This window comes from Panulirus ornatus, chromosome 5 (assembly GCF_036320965.1).
Source record: "Panulirus ornatus isolate Po-2019 chromosome 5, ASM3632096v1, whole genome shotgun sequence".
Lineage (NCBI taxonomy): Eukaryota > Metazoa > Arthropoda > Malacostraca > Decapoda > Palinuridae > Panulirus > Panulirus ornatus.
The window spans coordinates 2,418,528-2,438,480 of NC_092228.1; the positions used below are offsets into that span (position 1 = coordinate 2,418,528).

Here is a 19,953-nt window from a genome sequence, read left to right on the forward strand (position 1 = left end):
GATAATAGAGACAACGAAGATGTGAAACAGTGGATAAAAAATGGTGACGTTTCTTATAAATCATTTACTTTCCAGTTATCAGAATTATATGAATCATCACCGGTAAAACTTGTGTGACCTTTATGACACTATCTTAAGAATTTATTTCTACAGTATAAGTAACAACACAAGACAGGCAAAATAACTGAGATCGGCCTCTCAATAAATGTTGTTCCATCTAATAATAACTAAACAATACATAACTTATTATTCTGATCTGTTGTAACGAAGTCTACGGAGGTAGCCACCCACAGTTAACTACCACACACACACACACACACACACACACACACACACACACACACACACACACACACCTCACCCGTAGCCACAACCTACATCATGCTAATGTGGACATAACATCATACCGGCTGACCGTTGGCTACCACAGGTCAGAGGTCAAGCCAGACTCTCTCTCCCTCGCAATGTTTGGGTCTTCTTATCTACAACATCCAGACCGGAAACTGATATGACTTATCTCCTGAGACCTGACAGAGCTTTCTTCCTGCCCCTTCATCTCTCTCTCTCTCTCTCTCTCTCTCTCCTCCATAAAGATGCATAATTCAACAGTGTACACACATTGACAATCTGAATACAGTGTAATGGTCATGGTATACAAAGACTGCTTATTTGCAAATATATATATATATATATATATATATATATATATATATATATATATATATATATATATATATATATATATTTTTTTTTTTTTTTTTTTTTTTTTGCTTTGTCGCTGTCTCCCGCGTTTGCGAGGTAGCGCAAGGAAACAGACGAAAGAAAGAAATGGCCCAACCCACCCCCATACACATGTATATACATACGTCCACACACGCAAATATACATACCGACACAGCTTTCCATGGTTTACCCCAGACGCTTCACATGCCTTGATTCAATCCACTGACAGCACGTCAACCCCGGTATACCACATCGCTCCAATTCACTCTATTCCTTGCCCTCCTTTCACCCTCCTGCATGTTCAGGCCCCGATCACACAAAATCTTTTTCACTCCATCTTTCCACCTCCAATTTGGTCTCCCTCTTCTCCTCGTTCCCTCCACCTCCGACACATATATCCTCTTGGTCAATCTTTCCTCACTCATTCTCTCCACGTGCCCAAACCATTTCAAAACACCCTCTTCTGCTCTCTCAACCACGCTCTTTTTATTTCCACACATTTCTCTTACCCTTACGTTACTTACTCGATCAAACCACCTCACACCACACATTGTCCTCAAACATCTCATTTCCAGCACATCCATCCTCCTGCGCACAACTCTATCCATAGCCCACGCCTCGCAACCATACAACATTGTTGGAACCACTATTCCTTCAAACATACCCATTTGTGCTTTCCGAGATAATGTTCTCGACTTCCACACATTCTTCAAGGCTCCCAGAATTTTCGCCCCCTCCCCCACCCTATGATCCACTTCCGCTTCCATGGTTCCATGGAAAAGTGTATAGCGACCTGCTCTTTAATATCGCAATACTTGAACATTACAGTGTTCTTGGGTACCACCAACTAGCGTTTTCTTTCCATCATGCTCGACCCTCACATACTGGCAGGAGAGCCACTCCCATGTACCCCCTCCCCCCTCCTCCTCCTCCTCAAACACATATCGGCAGTGCTCGATGCTGCGTATGTGACCTTTATAACAACACATCCGCCCTCGCCTGAACCCTCCGCTCCCGGTTTGATCTATAAACGCCGCCAGAGCCCCAGCCAGAGCAGCCGGCATTTAAAAAAAAAAAAAAAAATGGGGGAGGGGGGCAATCCTTTTGGCTTGAGTGGGTTTTATCTCCGGCCATATATGGGGATCTGGGGGTCATTGCTGTTCACCCCCCCCCCCCCCCCCTCCAGCGCCACCGTACGACCCCATGTTCACGACGGCACGACCTTTCAGCACGACATAACGACCCGTGATCGCAAAGGTACGACACCTTAATGCACGACATTACGACCCCTGGCCGGGATGACCTGGACTCCCTGACCTTGACGTCATCACGTGTAGGATAATAATCCCCAACCCCTTCTGCCCGACGCGTCCCAACCCCTTCTGCCCGACGTGTCACCACGAGTAGCATGACCCCAGACTGACCTAACCGTGAGGAGGATGCGACCTCCAGGTACGGGCGGTAATGAAACGCGTTACGTGACCACCGTAGACTTCTGACGTAGGTCAGACGCACTCACGTACGTACGTACGTCTGGGGGGGAACACGAAGAACACGTAGACCTTCAACTACGTACAGCAAGAAAAATAAATTTGTGTAAAGGCAAAACGTACAACCTTCTCATGCCTCTGTAGTGGTGTTATAATGGGGAAAACACAGTGTTGTGAGGAACCTTCAAATATGATTACAGAAATCTGACTTTTAAGAAGAGGGAAATGTGGGATCGGAACACTTAACACTTCCCCACAATGAGGTAAATCTCATGAACACTTCATATTAGCCATGTTAATATTACCTACGCCAAATGGTATATCACAGTGAAAGATCACTGAGAGTCAATATTACCAAAATTTAGTAACTTTTCACAAATTCCTATCTATAATCGTCTGTTTAACAACATCAACAAGGAACCCATACTACAACCTCTCTCAACTCTTCACCTTCTTCATTTCCTCTTTATCATCATTCATCTTTTATTGACCGTTTTCTGTTCTCTGCCTAGGGCCACTAGCTCTAGCTTGTATAGAAAAAAAGACAGAAACCACAAACACTTCTGGATACACATCAGCATTACAGAATGATGATAACATGAAGAAGAAACCGTAAAAGCCTTTTTCAGAGACCAGAATAAACACACACACACACTGGTAGCCAGCCGAAACCGATAGGTAGAGACCAGTACAGAGAACACTGACACACAACAGAAACAAAAGAGAACAGCGGCAGCCATAAAGACCGATAGAGACCACTGACTGCTACAAGAGACCAAACAAGAGAACGCCTTCAACCTTACATAGAGACCGGTACAGATAACAATGAATGACCTCAGAAACCTGAAAAGAACGCTGTTAGCCATTAGAGACCGAGGAAGAGAACGCTGACACCCTTATAAAGAGACAAATAACAAAAACACACTGGTAGATTCCAGAAACCCTTATAGAAAACTGGCAACCTAATATAGAGACCAAGGAAGAGAACTCTGGCAGCCAGGGTCCCTCTGACACCACACTGGGGTTTCCAGCAGAGCGCGCCTTTTGAACTCCGCTCCCGATATTAGTCGTCTCGGCTCCCAGCGCCGAATTCCCAGTTCCAGTTCCCACATTTCCATTCCCAGTTCAATATTTCCAGGTCTCAGGTCCGTCTTTGTCGTTTTATTCCAGTATTTCCCATCACAGATCAATATCGACAGATCTCAGGTCAGTATTTGTCGCTTTGTTCCAGTATTTCCAGTCACTGGTCAATATATCCAACTCTCACGTCAGTATCTTCCGTTTCATTCCATAATTTCCAGTCTAAGGTCAATATCTCCAGATCCCAGGTCAGCAATATTCGTTCCATTTCAGTATTTCCATCCAGTGATCAATATTTCCTCTCTCGTCAGTATCTTCTGCTTTACTTTAGTTATTCTTGTTACAGGTCAATATATCCAATTTTAGGGTCAGAGAGTCCTGTTCCAGGACAACAACACTTCCAGTTTACACATTTCCAAGGTTTGTGCAATATGATATCAGTTACCAAATTTCAGTGTCTCTGAAGTATCTTTTTTTGTGTCTGGTTCAAGTTTCACATTTCAGTTACAGTTAATATTTTTCCGACTGTATTTTCAACTTTGTATTTCCTACAGCATTTCCAGTCCTTGTATTTCTAATTCCAGTTCAGTATTTCTAACAGAATACCTAGTTCCTGTATTTCCGGTAACATGAACAGTCTCAGTTCTGTATTTCCAGCCGCGCTGCTTCTGGATTCCCAGATCATCTATTTCCCCTAATTTGGAATATCAAATCGAGTCCAATCTTCTTCCACAGCACCAATGCGAAAAACGCATCAACATACAACACAACAACAATTCCTTGTGTTGCAAACCTCTCCTCTCCACAACATCCCATGTCTTCTTCTGGCTTGTCATATTCCAGAACCTAAATCTGGAACTCTGGCCTCCAGGATCGTGATTACAATTTCTTCGAGTCTTTCATTCCCTCTGGCTTCCAGGAGAGAAATTCGAAGACCTTCACTCCAGGCTGGACCTTCTCTCTTCCAGGTTCTAGGTTCGATGCTTTTGTTTCCAGATTATAATTCTTCCAGATTCCAGAGTTTGTTTCCATGTCAGCCGACAGAAATTCCAGAGTTTAATACCACCCCCACCATATCAATTCCATAATGATATTCTAAGTCCTCCTCTCCAAATTCTAGGTTCTTCTCTTTATATTCCAGATCCTCAAAGTTAAAATAAATTCCAGGTCCTAACTCCCACATTAACGACAGTAATTCCAAGATCCCCGTCTAAAATCCAGTTTAATTCCTGATCCCAGTTTCAGATCCTTATTTTCCAAATTACAAAATTTAATTCTTCATCTTCCCTCTAAATTCCTGATTACATTTCGGGATTTTCCCTCCAAATTCTTGATGATAATTCTAGAAAGTCTTCTCTTTCAAACTTCAGATCCAGATCCTGCCCTACAAATACCAGATTATATTTCCAGATCCCATCTAAACTGGAGAATCCGATTCCATATATTCACTCCAAATTCCACCCTGGAAAAGCTTTAACCAAAGCTTGGGAGGGATCAGTCCTCCACCTCCCTAAGGTGTCTGTAATTAAGCTTTATAAGCTCTCACGAGGGTTGGGTGGGTGGAGGTGCCGGGGGTAATTAGTGATAATGACCACACAATTTGTCTTTGTCTTGTTATCAAGGATGAACGACATACGTCATTAATTGTGGCTTGGTTTACAACATTATGTGGACCACAGTTGCCGGATCTTGGCTGGTCCAGCACAGAAGATGGACCGCACATTACAGAGTTAGCCTGGCTCAGAACATCACAATGGTCCACACCTCATGGGTCCTGATCTGGTCCAGATTAGAATATACACCTCACATGACGGATCCCGTCTGGCCCAGAGGAGGTGGTGGTGGTCCATCCCTCAAAGCTCCTGCCTGGCCTGGAACTACCCTGCTTAAATAGTGTACATAAAAATACACTTTCCAAACCAATGAAAGTATGGTTCAAAATGGAGCTGGGACTTGGACAACGTGTCGAGGGAGTTATAAAAGGCAAACGCACCGGTGCAAAACCCTTCCTTCGCATTACATAAACACGACTCAAACAACTTAATCTGACAGAGTGATCATATGGGACCATAAGTTCCCCAACCACAACTTGACCTTTCTCGACTCACTATATATATATATATATATATATATATATATATATATATATATGTGTGTGTGTGTGTGTGTACTCACACGGCATAGAAAACGACGTTCTCTCCACAGCTCCCAAACTTGGCTGACAAATTTCTAAATTTTCTCAGCCGATCAACCAAACCTTTCTGGATGGATCCCAAACTTTCTCCTACAAAACCCAAACTTTCCGACGAGACCTAAACTTTCCCGGTCAAGCTTCACTTCTTTCCAACAAGTTCCATACTTTCCCAGTCAAGCTTGACTTCTTTCCAGCAAGTTCCATACTTTCCCAAGAGAACGAAACTTTATGGAAATAATCTCCAATTCTTCCCAGGTAGGGAACAAACTTTCCTTTAAAAAAAAACTAAAAAAGATTGAAAAATATAAGGTGCGTTTGTCTGGAAGTACTTTTATAACTTCCCCGACCAGTCCCATGTACTTTGGCCGCAAGTTGCTCCATCGTGTGACAGACTTCCAACACGTCACAAATATATGAAGGACGTCAGGCCAAGACTTCACAACGCCTGACATCTTCGCCAGACTGTCAACGGAAAAGAAAATTCTGTCCAGAAGCGTCTCAGAATAACATCCTGCAATGTCATTCACCCCAACGCCTTGTGTATGACGGTACGTGGCCTCGAACACGACGGTACATCCCTTGTGTACGACGGTACGTGGTCTCGAACACGGCGGTACATCCCTTGTGTACGACGGTGCGTGGCCTCGAACACGACGGTACATCCCTTGTGTACGACGGTGCGTGGCCTCGAACACGACGGTACATCCCTTGTGTACGACGGTGCGTGGCCTCGAACACGACGGTACATCCCTTGTGTACGACGGTACGTGGTCTCGAACACGGCGGTACATCCCTTGTGTACGACGGTGCGTGGCCTCGAACACGACGGTACATCCCTTGTGTACGACGGTGCGTGGCCTCGAACACGACGGTACATCCCTTGTGTACGACGGTGCGTGGCCTCGAACACGACGGTACATCCCTTGTGTACGACGGTACGTGGTCTCGAACACGGCGGTACATCCCTTGTGTACGACGGTGCGTGGCTTCGAACACGACGGTACATCCCTTGTGTACGACGGTGCGTGGCCTCGAACACGACGGTACATCCCTTGTGTACGACGGTGCGTGGCCTCGAACACGACGGTACATCCCTTGTGTACGACGGTACGTGGTCTCGAACACGGCGGTACATCCCTTGTGTACGACGGTGCGTGGCCTCGAACACGACGGTACATCCCTTGTGTACGACGGTACGATCCCTGAACACGACGATAAGACCCTTGAATGCTACGGTACGACCCCTGAGACCTATGGTACGACCCTTGAGCACAACGGTACGACCCTTGAGCACAATGGTACGACCCTTGAGCATGACGGTACAACCCTTAGGTGTGATGACTTGATATTTGAGGTATTCCTTATTGGTTGGGTCAGAGACTAAGGCCATCACACTCAAAAGATCGTACCGTTGAGCTCAAAGATCGTGCTAACGTCCTCAAGACTCGTACCGTCGTGCTCAAGGGTCGTACCGTCGTGCTCAAGGGTCGTACCGTCGTGCTCAAGGGTCGTACCGTCGTGCTCAAGGGTCGTACCATCATGCTCAAGGGTCGTACCGTCGTGCTCAAGGGTCGTACCGTCGTGCTCAAGGGTCGTACCGTCGTGCTCAAGGGTCGTACCGTGGTGCTCAAGGAGTTAAGTGCAGCAGGGTCATCTTGACGTACACCAGCAAGGCTAAAAAAAAACCCAAACGTACAAAGCAAAATAACTTCTAGTTGAAGTAAACTCTATACATGCATGACACCATCTCCTCCTCATCAACCCTTTCGTAAACATGGCCTGAGTATTACTGCTACTAATTATGACCACAGGTGTACTGCTGATAATTATGACCACAGGTGTACTACTGTTAATCAAAGCCAGAGGTGTACTAATGCTAATTAATGCCAGAGGCAGCAGTAGACCTGCTAGTTATAGCTACAAGACACAGGGTCGTTAATCTATACACACATAATAGCATACTTGTACAAGTAATGACCCCTTCGTGTACATAATTACGCCTAAATGATGTCATTTTCTAATTACAATTTATATGGGCATATATTTCAATAAGCAATTAATCTTGCGTGATCAGCTTTTCTTTCTCACCCACGGGAAGGTGTAAGTGCTGGGGAGGAGAATGTATTTAAAATGAAATTTTGCCAAGAGACAAGGGTCGCGCGTAGCGCTCACCACAGGTGATTTACGTGTTGTAAGGTGTTTTGATATGGAGAGACTATGTTAGCGGACTGGATGTCAGTCGCCCACGTGTGTGGATGAGGCAGAGAGAAAAGACAGCTCCCCTGGGCCCAAGGAGTGACACTTACAAGCCACTGAAGTTCTGGCTCAATGCCCACTCGTCACTTCGAAAAGAAAACGACGAGAAAAATATTGTAGAAGAACAAGACTCGAGAAGACTGATACAAGACAGTGTTCCAACACCACAGATGATGATGGTGAAACACAACACTGGCTACAGGAACACAGTGTTGCTAACCATCACACCTTCACCTGGACCTGTCATCCCTCCTCGATATTCAACACAACACAGTACAACCTGTTGAGTTGTGCCTCTTGTACAACTTGAATCATGTTTACAGGAGAGCTTCATCTATCTATGTATCTATATATATATATATATATATATATATATATATATATATATATATATATATATATATACATATATATATATATATATATATATATATATATATATATATATATATATATATATATATATATGTATATATATATATATATATATATATATATATATATATATATATATATATATTTTTTTTTTTATACTTCGTCGCTGTCTCCCGCGTTTGCGAGGTAGCGCAAGGAAACAGACGAAAGAAATGGCCCAACCCCCCCCATACACATGTATATACATACGTCCACACACGCAAATATACATACCTACACAGCTTTCCATGGTTTACCCCAGACGCTTCACATGCCTTGATTCAATCCACTGACAGCACGTCAACCCCGGTATACCACATCGCTCCAATTCACTCTATTCCTTGCCCTCCTTTCACCCTCCTGCATGTTCAGGCCCCGATCACACAAAATCTTTTTCACTCCATCTTTCCACCTCCAATATATATTTCTTTCTTTCAAACTATTCGCCATTTCCCGCATTAGCGAGGTAGCGTTAAGAAAAGAGGACTGGGCCTTTGAGGGAATACCCTCACCTGGCCCCCTCTGTTCCTTCTTTTGGAAAATTAAAAAAAAACGAGAGGGGAGGATTTCCAGCCCCCCGCTCCCTCCCCTTTTAGTCGCCTTCTACGACACGCAGGGAATACGTGGGAAGTATTCTTTCTCCCCTATCCCCAGGGATAATATATATATATATATATATATATATATATATATATATATATATATATATATATATATATATATATAGTTGGTGTATTAAAGCCATACGCAAAATGTGAAAGTGTTTTCTAAATTGCTGATTCGTGTGAAGGTTACATGTGTTGTACACTTGCTCAACTTGCTTCAAACACACTTAAGTCATTTACATAATCTTCTGCCGTGTGTGAGTATGTATCGCGTTTTGCCTTCATGATTAAGTCGTATTACTCTAGTTTACAATTAATTCATTTCAAAAGAAGAATGTGTGTGCCCAAAGTGTCATGGCTAGATGAAGTCTGCTTCATTTCATGCATGTTTCAGGAAGTTCACTCATATGTTACATGTCTCTGGTGAGCCTGTGTTTCAGCCACAAGCAGTTGTCTTCCGTGTGACTAGTTTTTCTTTCTACAGTATGTATGATGTATGAATGTATATCTAGAGATGAAGGGAGTACTGATGTCTCGTGTGCTGGAGGAAGGTCTTCTGGTAAACATAGTTCTGAGGTGTTTCAGTGGTGAGGAAGTTTCTCTTCTGTTTCATGTGAATAGGTGAGTTCTGTCTTGTTTCAAGTGGTAAGGTGAGTTCTGTTTTGTTTGATAGGATGAAGGAGTTCGCTTGTTTCGTGTGGTGAGGGAGGTTCTGTTGTGTTTCACGTGAAGGAGGGAGTTTCACGTTTCATCTGGTATAGATATCTATGGCGTTTCACGCGCTGAAGGAAAATCAGTTCTGTTAAAACTGCTGAAGGGAGTCCTTGCCCTTAAGCAAGACGGTACTACTCTTCGAGTACGACGGTGCAATCCTGAGGTATAATGGCCAGGACCTTTGACCTGACCCTATGATAAGCAAGGGTCGTTACTATCGGGTCGTACGTTCGTGGTTCAGGGTCGTATCATCGTGATCAAAGGGTCAGATTATTGATTAACAAAATATAATCATTGCTCTCATATGTTGCTCACAGAGACGGCTTGATAATAGACAGTATTTCCCTTATCATAAAGGAGGATAATTCATAATAGATAAAGGAATATCAATTATCATAACCACATGCAGTGTCTCTCAGTACATTTAGGTGGACGGTTATTTAAATTCCATGTTAATAACTTGGCATAAAATATCCTCCAATTACAACCATAAGATGGCTCATATTTAGGACGAAAGTTATCATAAAAAAAATAATGGAGTAAAATTTTGTAAAATAAATCATAAAAAAAACGTCTAAAGATTATGACACAAATTATACATCAGGTTTAAGTGCAGTAAGGGGGGGTGGGGGGAGGTTACTGTTATACAAGGGTGATACTCCACACACTAAACCACTGGAGAGACGACCTTTTCGACAGACTAACAGACGGGGTGCAGAGAAGCAACTAACAAATAAATGTCAATACACAAAAAACGAAAAATAAAATTGAAATCAAAACAAACACAATTGATGTGGAGGAAGATGATGATGAAGGTGACTGGAAGGATGTGATGGTGTAGAAGGAGGGTATGTTATGGGGGAGGTGACACCTGCAGGAAGTGACATCATAAATAACATCAAAATGATTCCTTAGTCTAATTATTGTCTACGTTTCTAGAGCCACTGTAGCCAGCCCCTGGAGGCCAGGGTTCATGGATGCTGCTCGTTTGGTTCCTGGTCAGTGTGAACCTCTGACGGCCATGACCTGAGGTCATGAGGGAATATCTTCCAACCTTGTGACGAAAAGTCATTGACTTCTTCTGGTACAGGATCGAACTCCTCTGGTACAGGATCGAACTCCTCTAGTACAGGATCGAACTCCCTCTGATCAAGGCGGTACGATCCTACAGCGAATACCCCTGGTACACGATGGTACTACCTTGGCGTAGGATGACCTACTGGCCTTTGACCTGATCTACTAGGGTCAGGTCAAAGGCCAGTAGGCCATCACACCCCAGGGGCTGATAGCATCGTGGTCAAGGGTCGTACCGTCGTGCTCAAGGGTCGTATCCTTGTGCCAAAGGGGTTCTATTAAGGCCTGCGTTCGTTGAGGTCAAACGTGATCAATAACTTATACTTTCAAAATGAATAAAACCTGATGGTTAAGGAAAATCTTTGACTGATGAAAAATCTCATTTACTCAAAAGTAGTTCTGAGGTGCCTAAGCTGAGGTCAAACACAAGAACTGAGGTTAATTTCGATATCTGGGGTGGGTAGGTGGCTGAACTGAATGACGGTATACAAAAAGCAATGAAAATGGGAATGTGACTGCCAGTGTTGAGACAGGAGTAACTGGGTCGTGTTTATGAGGGGGAATACAACCTTGTACTTGCTCTGCTCACGGTGCAATAACAGGGAAACAGCAACGATCTTGGTGAGATTCAATTTAATGACAGATAACTTCATCAGTCATGGTCAACTGAGTGTCTGACCTGAGAGCTGTCATGAAATCATGGTTAATGACAGGGTTGGGGGGGCGGGGGGGGTCGCACCACTTTCTTAACTACATCATTCACGAAGAAAAGTTCACCCGCTCGAAACTAAAAATCTTGAGAACCATCATTTAGCCTTCCTGAACTTGGCTGGGATCTTCAGCCTCCGGCCATTTTCTTTCTCTGGTTCCCCAACACCTTAGGACAGCAGACTTTGAACCTTCCTGACCCAAGATGTGCGTCACAAGGTCATACATACTCGGGCTAACCCTCGCGCCAAAAAGGAACACTATAAGTAGCTTCCAGGAACACTATAAGTAGCTTCCAGGAACACTATAAGTAGCTTCCAGGAACACTATAAGTAGCTTCCAGGAACACTATAAGTAGCTTCCAGGAACACTATAAGTAGCTTCCAGGAACACTATAAGTAGCTTCCAGGAACACTATAAGTAGCTTCCAGGAACACTATAAGTAGCTTCCAGGAACACTATAAGTAGCTTCCAGGAACACTATAAGTAGCTTCCAGGAACACTATAAGTAGCTTCCAGGAACACTATAAGTAGCTTCCAGGAACACTTGAGAATCGTCCACACTTACCACTGAGATAATCATTACTGTCATCGCTCATGTATTCATCGTAGAAATCAGGAATGTCGTCTGGAAAGAGCGAAGAAGAAGGGATGGCGTTAGTATCAACACTGGGGGAAGCTTGGGGCAAGCCTAGGGCAGGGAGGGAGGGAGGAAGGGAGGGAGGGAGGGCAGGGAGGGAGGGAGGGAGGGCAGGGCAGGGAGGGAGGGAGGGAGGGAGGGAGTGCAGGGAGGGAGGGAGGCGTCTACGGAAAATATATATATAAAAAAAAAGGGGGGAGGGGAGGAATGGACGGAGATCCATGGGAAAGGGTGGACTGGAAAGGTGAAAGACAACGTTGAGGAAGATAGATCGATATAGATAGATAGACACACAGAGAGAGAGAGAGAGAGAGAGAGAGAGAGAGAGAGAGAGAGAGAGAGAGAGAGAGAGAGAGAGAGAGAGAGAGAGAGAGATGCGCTTCGTCAGCCAAAGGCTTTGAGCTGATGGTACCTTAACGTGAGGCTGAGAGAGAGAGAGAGAGAGAGAGAGAGAGAGAGAGAGAGAGAGAGAGAGAGAGAGAGAGAGAGAGAGAGAGAGAGGCAACCAACCAACCAACTAACCCAACCAATAAACCAACCAACCAACCAACCTCCCAACTGACTGACTGACTGACTGACTCAAACAGCTGTAGTTGTGGTAAGGGGAAAAGGGGAGGGGGGGAGGTGGGGGGGGGAATGATTGTTTATATACTCGTTCAGAGGGAGGGGAGGGAGGAGAGGGAGGAGAGGGAGGGGATGGAGTAGGGGACATGAGATGACTCTTGATTAGCCGCCTTACTGAAGCTGGGGGGGGGGGGCTGGGGGGGGGCACTACGGTAGAGTCAGTAAGGCTAGCGGGACCTTGTGACTGGGGAGGGAGGGAGGGGGAGGGAGGGGAGGGGAGGGGAAGGGGAGTGTAGACCCCATGATAATGACCGGCTCGCCAGTGAGTGGTTGGGCATTATGACTGTATGTGGTTAAAGTGCGCAGCTCCTGGGGTAACTTAAAGAGGAAAGTACATCCACACACACAAGAGAGAAAGGGGGGAGGGAGGGAAGGGTAGTGGGAGGGGGTAATATTGAGCCGAGAGGGAGGCACCCGACAGAAAATGGGGGAGGGGGGGGTTACCTCCCCAGAGTGACATGGCGTTCCCCAAGTCTTTACGTCGCGTTTTGAATACCAAACAGAAAACCTCTTGAGGAACGAAGTGATTACTTGTAGAGGGGGGAGGGGGAGGGGGGGGGAGAGTCCTCAAAAGGGAAAAAATAATGGTCCTTCTTTTCTTCCATGGGGAGGGGGGAGGGGAAGGGGGGGAGGGGGGGTTAGTTATGAATTCACATAGCGATTGGCGGCGGGTCAAATAATCAAGCTCTGGGGGGGTAGGGAGGGGAGGGGAGGGATGTTAACTGCTTGTTTGTGTGGTAACCACACGGGGCTGGCTGGCACCTGCAGACCACCAGAATCTACCGTGGTAAATACGAGGCGGGTTTCCAAAGGTCACGCTGACCTGAGTTGAGGTAGTTCACAAGAAAAGAAAAACAATAATCTTAGTTGACAAGCCTTTATGGTTTCTTAAGGAACAAGTTAAAGGGTATTTAGGGAGGTGTGTGTGTGTGTGTGTGTGTGTGTGTGTGTGTGTGTGAGCGAGGGAAACCTATGGAATGAATGGATCATTACTGGAACCTATGGAACGACTGAGAGGAGACTGCTACACCCTCTACGGAACATGTAGGAGGAAACTACTGGAAAGCTGTGGAACGAATGGGAAGGTCGTCTCTGGGTCCAATGGAACGAACAGAAGGAAAGACCCAGAACCACTGGAACGCATGGGGGGGGGGGGGGGGGGGGGGGGGCCCTACTTGGGTGGTGGGGGGGGGGGTCTGTGGAACGAACTGGGGGGGGGGGGGGGGATCACCGTAACTGAGGAACAGATGGGACACAAGGGGCTGTAATGAGAGCCATGTGGGGGGGGGGATACACAACACTCTTGAGGCAGGGGATGAAAGCCCGTCTGATGGCCTAGAGGAAGGTCTGGTGAAGCTACAGAGAAGAAAGGAAATTTTAGGAAGCAACAGGACGCCTTAGAACCTACTGGGGAGACGCAGAGAAGAGATGAACTCGTCAGTTCAACGATCGAAGTTCAAAGTTCAGGGTGGGTGGGTGGGTGTGGGGAGGTAGAGGGTGAGAGACTGAACATGCGCAGTTGGGGTGAGAGGGGAGTTCAGTAAGGGTGGGTGTAAGAGGTGCTCAATGGGGGTAAGGGGAGTTAAGTGAGGGGAGTGAGACGTACCCTCAAGGGGTCATGGAAGCTCAGTGGGGGTGAATGGGGCGCTTAATGTGTCATGGCTATAAAGGGAGGGATGGGATGATATCAAAATATGGGGTGTTTAGTGGGGTGTGGGGAGTTCAGTGTCTGGGTTACTGAGTGAGGTGAGGGGGAGTTCAGTGAGTTGATGGGGGTGATAAAAAAGGGGTGTGGGGAGGTAAGTGGGTATTCATAATCTGGGAGTAAATGGAGCTCAATGGGGTGATCAGAGCTCAATAGGGAGGTAGAGGAAGGGAGAGAGGTAGAGGAAGGGAGAGAAGTAAAGGGACGGAGAGAGGTAGAGGGAGGGAGATAAGTAGAGGGAGCGAGAGAAGTAGAGGGAGGGAGGGAGAGGAGGCTAGTGCATTTCATGCGACGCTTTGGGGTGGCACATAAGGAGAGTGGGGGAGAGGGGAGAGGGGAGAGGGAGCGGAACATATCAAAGACATGGTTTATATAAATTATTTACTGGAAACATGCACAAGAAAACAACAGAAGGCCATCCATGCTCCCATGCAATCTTATCATGTATCTCTAACATATCCTTCTGCCTTCTTCCAACTTACTAAATATAATCTGTGTACCTGAGATTACATTACAAAGTCTTTAATATAGAAACCTATTTTCCCAAATATATAATTCTGTAATCTTTTTACTTTATCATACTTTTTTAATCTAACTCACAGTAAGGTGGATATGGTAACACTTAACATGTACTGGAAGATATATTATATATATTCTTATATATAACCTTAAAACACAATATATCAATGTACTTTAAAGATAACACTACCGTTATTGTAGGTACATATATATACAATTATGTCCTCTCCTCAGGCACTGCTTTGAGCAAATTTAGGGTATCAAACACTACTTTCGAAATCCTTAAACTTAATAATCATTTACCTTATATTAAATATGTCAATTCTTAAAGAAAATGAAAAAAAAAAAACTTTTGAAAGGTAGACAAGTTACCTTACTTATAACATGCAAGTTAACTTAACTTATGTCAGTACAAGATAAAGCAGCTGATAACTTAAGATAACTTATGCAAACTGAAGGAACTTATGATGACCTGATTTGTCTCAACGTTGCTGACCTCTTGTGGCACGACGGTACGACCCTTGAGCACGACGGTACGACCCTTGAGCACGACGGTACGACCCTTGATCACGACGGTACGACCCTTGATCACGACGGTACGACCCTTGATCACGACGGTATGACCCTTGAGCATGACGGTACGACCCTTGAGCACGACGGTATGACCCTTGAGCACGACGGTACGACCCTTGATCACGACGGTACGACCCTTGATCACGACGGTACGACCCTTGATCACGACGGTACGACCCTTGATCACGACGGTACGACCCTTGATCACGATGGTACGACCCTTGAGCACGACGGTACGATCCTTGAGCACGATGGTACGATCCTTGAGCACGATGGTACGACCCTTGAGCACGACGGTACGATCCTTGAGCACGACGGTACGATCCTTGAGCACGACGGTACGACCCTTGAGCACGACGGTACGACCCTTGAGCATGACGGTACGACCCTTGATCACGACGGTACGACCCTTGATCACGACGGTACGACCCTTGATCACGACGGTATGACCCTTGAGCATGACGGTACGACCCTTGAGCACGACGGTATGACCCTTGAGCACGACGGTGCGACCCTTGAGCATGACGGTACGACCCTTGAGCACGACGGTATGACCCTTGATCACGACGGTACGACCCTTGAGCATGACGGTACGACCCTTGAGCACGACGGTATGACCCTTGAGCACGACGGTGCGACCCTTGAGCACGATGGTACTACAACTTTAGGTATAACGGCCTGGCCTTTAACCTGTTGACCCTTACAGGTCAGGTTAAAGGAGAGGAAATCACACCCGAGAGGGTCGTACCGTCGTGATCAAGGGTCGTACCGTCGTGCTCAAGGGTCGTACCATCGTGCTCAAGGATCGTACCGTCGTGCTCAAGGATCGTACCGTCGTGCTCAAGGGTCGTACCATCGTGCTCAAGGATCGTACCATCGTGCTCAAGGATCGTACCGTCGTGCTCAAGGGTCGTACCATCGTGATCAAGGGTCGTACCGTCGTGATCAAGGGTCGTACCGTCGTGATCAAGGGTCGTAACATCGTGATCAAGGATCGTACCGTCGTGATCAAGGATCGTACCGTCGTGATCAAGGATCGTACCGTCGTGCTCAAGGGTCGTACCGTCGTGCTCAAGGGTCGTACCGTCGTGATCAAGGGTCGTACCGTCGTGCTCAAGGATCGTACCGTCGTGATCAAGGGTCGTACCGTCGTGATCAAGGATCGTACCGTCGTGATCAAGGGTCGTACCGTCGTGCTCAAGGGTCGTACCATCGTGATCAAGGATCGTACCGTCGTGATCAAGGGTCGTACCGTCGTGATCAAGGATCGTACCGTCGTGCTCAAGGGTCGTACCGTCGTGCTCAAGGGTCATACCGTCGTGCTCAAGGGTCGTACCGTCATGCTCAAGGATCGTACCGTCGTGATCAAGGGTCGTACCGTCGTGATCAAGGATCGTACCGTCGTGCTCAAGGGTCGTACCATCGTGATCAAGGGTCGTACCGTCGTGATCAAGGGTCGTACCGTCGTGATCAAGGGTCGTAACATCGTGATCAAGGATCGTACCGTCGTGATCAAGGGTCGTACCGTCGTGATCAAGGGTCGTAACATCGTGATCAAGGATCGTACCGTCGTGATCAAGGGTCGTACCGTCGTGATCAAGGATCGTACCGTCGTGATCAAGGATCGTACCGTCGTGCTCGTGAGGTTAATCATAGTAAGATTAACAAGTAGTTACGAGGAACGAGTCGGTCCATCACATATCTTAACAAATATCTCCAGAGTTGGATTCATCTGTGATGTAATAATTTACAAAAAATATCTTATACAAATATCATTAAATCCTAACTATCTCTCTCTCTCTCTCTCTCTCTCTCTCTCTCTCTCTCTCTCTCTCTCTCTCTCTCTCTCTCTCTCTCTCCCTTCCCCCCTCTCTCCCTCTCTCTCTCTCTCCTTCTCTCTTTACACTTCCTATGTTTTATGAATTTCCTTATAACCTCCCATTATAAACCATTCACAGAATCAACGAATCACCTCCTCACACCAATAAACAAGCAAACAAACCCTGCTAACGAAGCCATGGAACAAAGCAGTCCAAGCAAACGAGCAGATGTTCAACAATGAAACTATTCAAAATAACTTAGTTCAGCTTACGCAAACCTAACCAACCATCACCTCACCAGGTTGCTCGCTACCATGCGTGTCTTTCTTCTCCCTCACACATTTCCTCACAAAATCTACAACCCAAACCAATCATGGGTGATACTCTTATACCAATGTTGTTATATCTAATACGCAGTTTGTTACAACTGTATAGTTTACGACCAGGGGAAGCAAGGAAACAGTGAATAAAATATCATGCGATGAAGGGAAGAGAATGAAACACTGAATGAAAAAAAAATAATACTTTATACAACCCCATATTATGAGGTTACTGCGAGGCTGCACTCCGCGCAGGAGCAGGGAAGGTGACTAGTGTTGGCGGTATATATATTTACACTTATACGCCACCATGCTTGTGTTTCTGCGTATGACATGAACAATACCATCACTGCTACGTAATGGGTGGGGCACTTGACGTGAGGGGCAGGCAGTACATTCACGTGATGGGGTAGTACATTCACGTGATGGGGTAGTACATTCACGTGATGGGGTAGTACATTCACGTGATGGGGTAGTACATTCACGTGATGGGACAGTACATTCACGTGATGGGGTAGTACATTCACGTGATGGGGTAGTACATTCACGTGATGGGGTAGTACATTCACGTGATGGGGTAGTACATTCACGTGATGGGGTAGTACATTCACGTGATGGGGTAGTACATTCACGTGATGGGGTAGTACATTCACGTGATGGGGTAGTACATTCACGTGATGGGGTAGTACATTCACGTGATGGGGTAGTACATTCACGTGATGGGACAGAACCCTCAGGTGATGGGCAGGAATGGGCGTTCAGAAACTGAACCCTCTTCGTTAATTCCCTCAACGATGAACTGCCTGGGTGCGTTCAGAAACCTAACCCAATTAACCAGACCCACATGGCCGCAAATCACCCCTTTTCCTGCTCCCTCTCCTCTCCACCCAACTCCCACCATGGGTAGAACTGGTCGAAATCTGTCATCCGGGGCCTTGTGCACCCATAACGTGGGAGATGCCCCTGGGGTAATGTGTGGGAGATGGTCCTGCTGCAGTAGGCGGGATTTTTTTTAAAGTGGCAGGTTTTGGGTCAGTTCAGTGGGAGGGGAGGGGACTTGGGGGGTCTAAATCTATGAGAATGTAAACCCGGTTTGTATATGACGTCCACTGGAAGGGGGGAGTCAGGTGGGAAGGGATGGCAACTGTTAGGTATATACGGGATATATATAAAGATATATTTACTAAATGGGAGGAAAAAGACGAAAATGGAAGAGAGAGAGAGAGAGAGAGAGAGAGAGAGAGAGAGAGAGAGAGAGAGAGAGAGAGAGAGAGAGAGAGAGAGAGAGAGAGACAGAGAGAGAGAGAGAGAGAGAGAGAGAGAGAGAGAGAGAGAGATCGCGTATGTCTATTCATGGTATAAACAAACACACAGACACACACACACACCACACACACACACACACACACACACACACACACACACACAGCAAGAAAGGAGTATGGCAGAATAAGTATGAAGAAACAGAGAAGCTGTGAGGAGAACACTGTGCACAAGGCAGGTTATAATCCCAAAACTTTTCCTTAAATTCATCATGAGGAAACTGTTCGTTAAATAGCGGCTCATCACGCTCAGGGGTTCCGGGGTCCGAGTTATACGAGGATGTTGTGAGAAGAATATGCCCGGAGATGAATGACAAGGTTAAAACTATCTTCAACACTATGTCCTGCTGGGCCAACACTATGTCCTGCTGGGCCAACACTATGTCCTGCTGGGCCAACACTATGTCCTACTGGACCAACACTATGTCCTGCTGGGCCAACACTATGTCCTACTGGACCAACACTATGTCCTGCTGGGCCAACACTATGTCCTACTGGACCAACACTATGTCCTGCTGGGCCAACACCGGGTTATCACAACACACGACATGGTCACGAACCACACAGGAGGCTCATGGTTGGTGCTGACGACCAAAGTGTTCTGTATGTGTGGTGAAGATGTGCGCAGATACACACGTTGGTAACCCGCAAGACAACACAGGAAGGTCGAGGATTAAGGTCCCCGCGAGTGTGGGAGTCCCTGCACATACAGAACCGATGGGTAAGTTGTGCACACAACCACACAGACCTTTAGTGAGGACAGACACAGCAGGATATTCCAAGCCTCAACCCAGGAGCCAGCGGGTCAGTATATCTAAACAGCTGTTAGATCTCGTCCCTCCGAGCCTTTTGTGAGGTCAGGTCACGACACACAACAATAAAAGGGTATTTACAACCCTGGACCTTCGCCATGAGAGGCTGGGCCAGGCCTTATACTACACGTATTTCCCTATGAGGATTCTCATCACCATGAACACAAGGAGAGCAAGAAGTAGAAGAAGGTGGAAGAAAAACAAAATAAGGAAGCTTGGAACTTCACTTATCTATATCAGCTGATGCAAGAGAGATGGCGGGGAAGAAAATGTGAAGTGGGTCTGTGTATTTGGGGGGGTAACATTTTGAAAAATGCGTCGTTTTGAATGAGAGAGAGAGAGAGAGAGAGAGAGAGAGAG

General features: G+C 46.1%; 1 protein-coding gene across 15 annotated transcripts in view; it reads right to left on the reverse strand.

Moving 5' to 3' along the window:
- The window catches only part of mmd (disintegrin and metalloproteinase domain-containing protein mind-meld), a 378,549-nt gene extending 366,663 nt beyond the window's left edge, over window positions 1–11,886 (reverse strand). For all 15 annotated transcript variants that reach the window (XM_071659048.1, XM_071659111.1, XM_071659065.1 and 12 more), the window contains exon 1: window positions 11,827–11,886. In XM_071659048.1, the coding sequence (XP_071515149.1) occupies window positions 11,827–11,857 (31 nt within the window). In that variant the 5' untranslated portion in view covers window positions 11,858–11,886. The remainder of the gene's footprint in view (window positions 1–11,826) is intronic.
- Window positions 11,887–19,953: the final 8,067 nt, after the last annotated feature.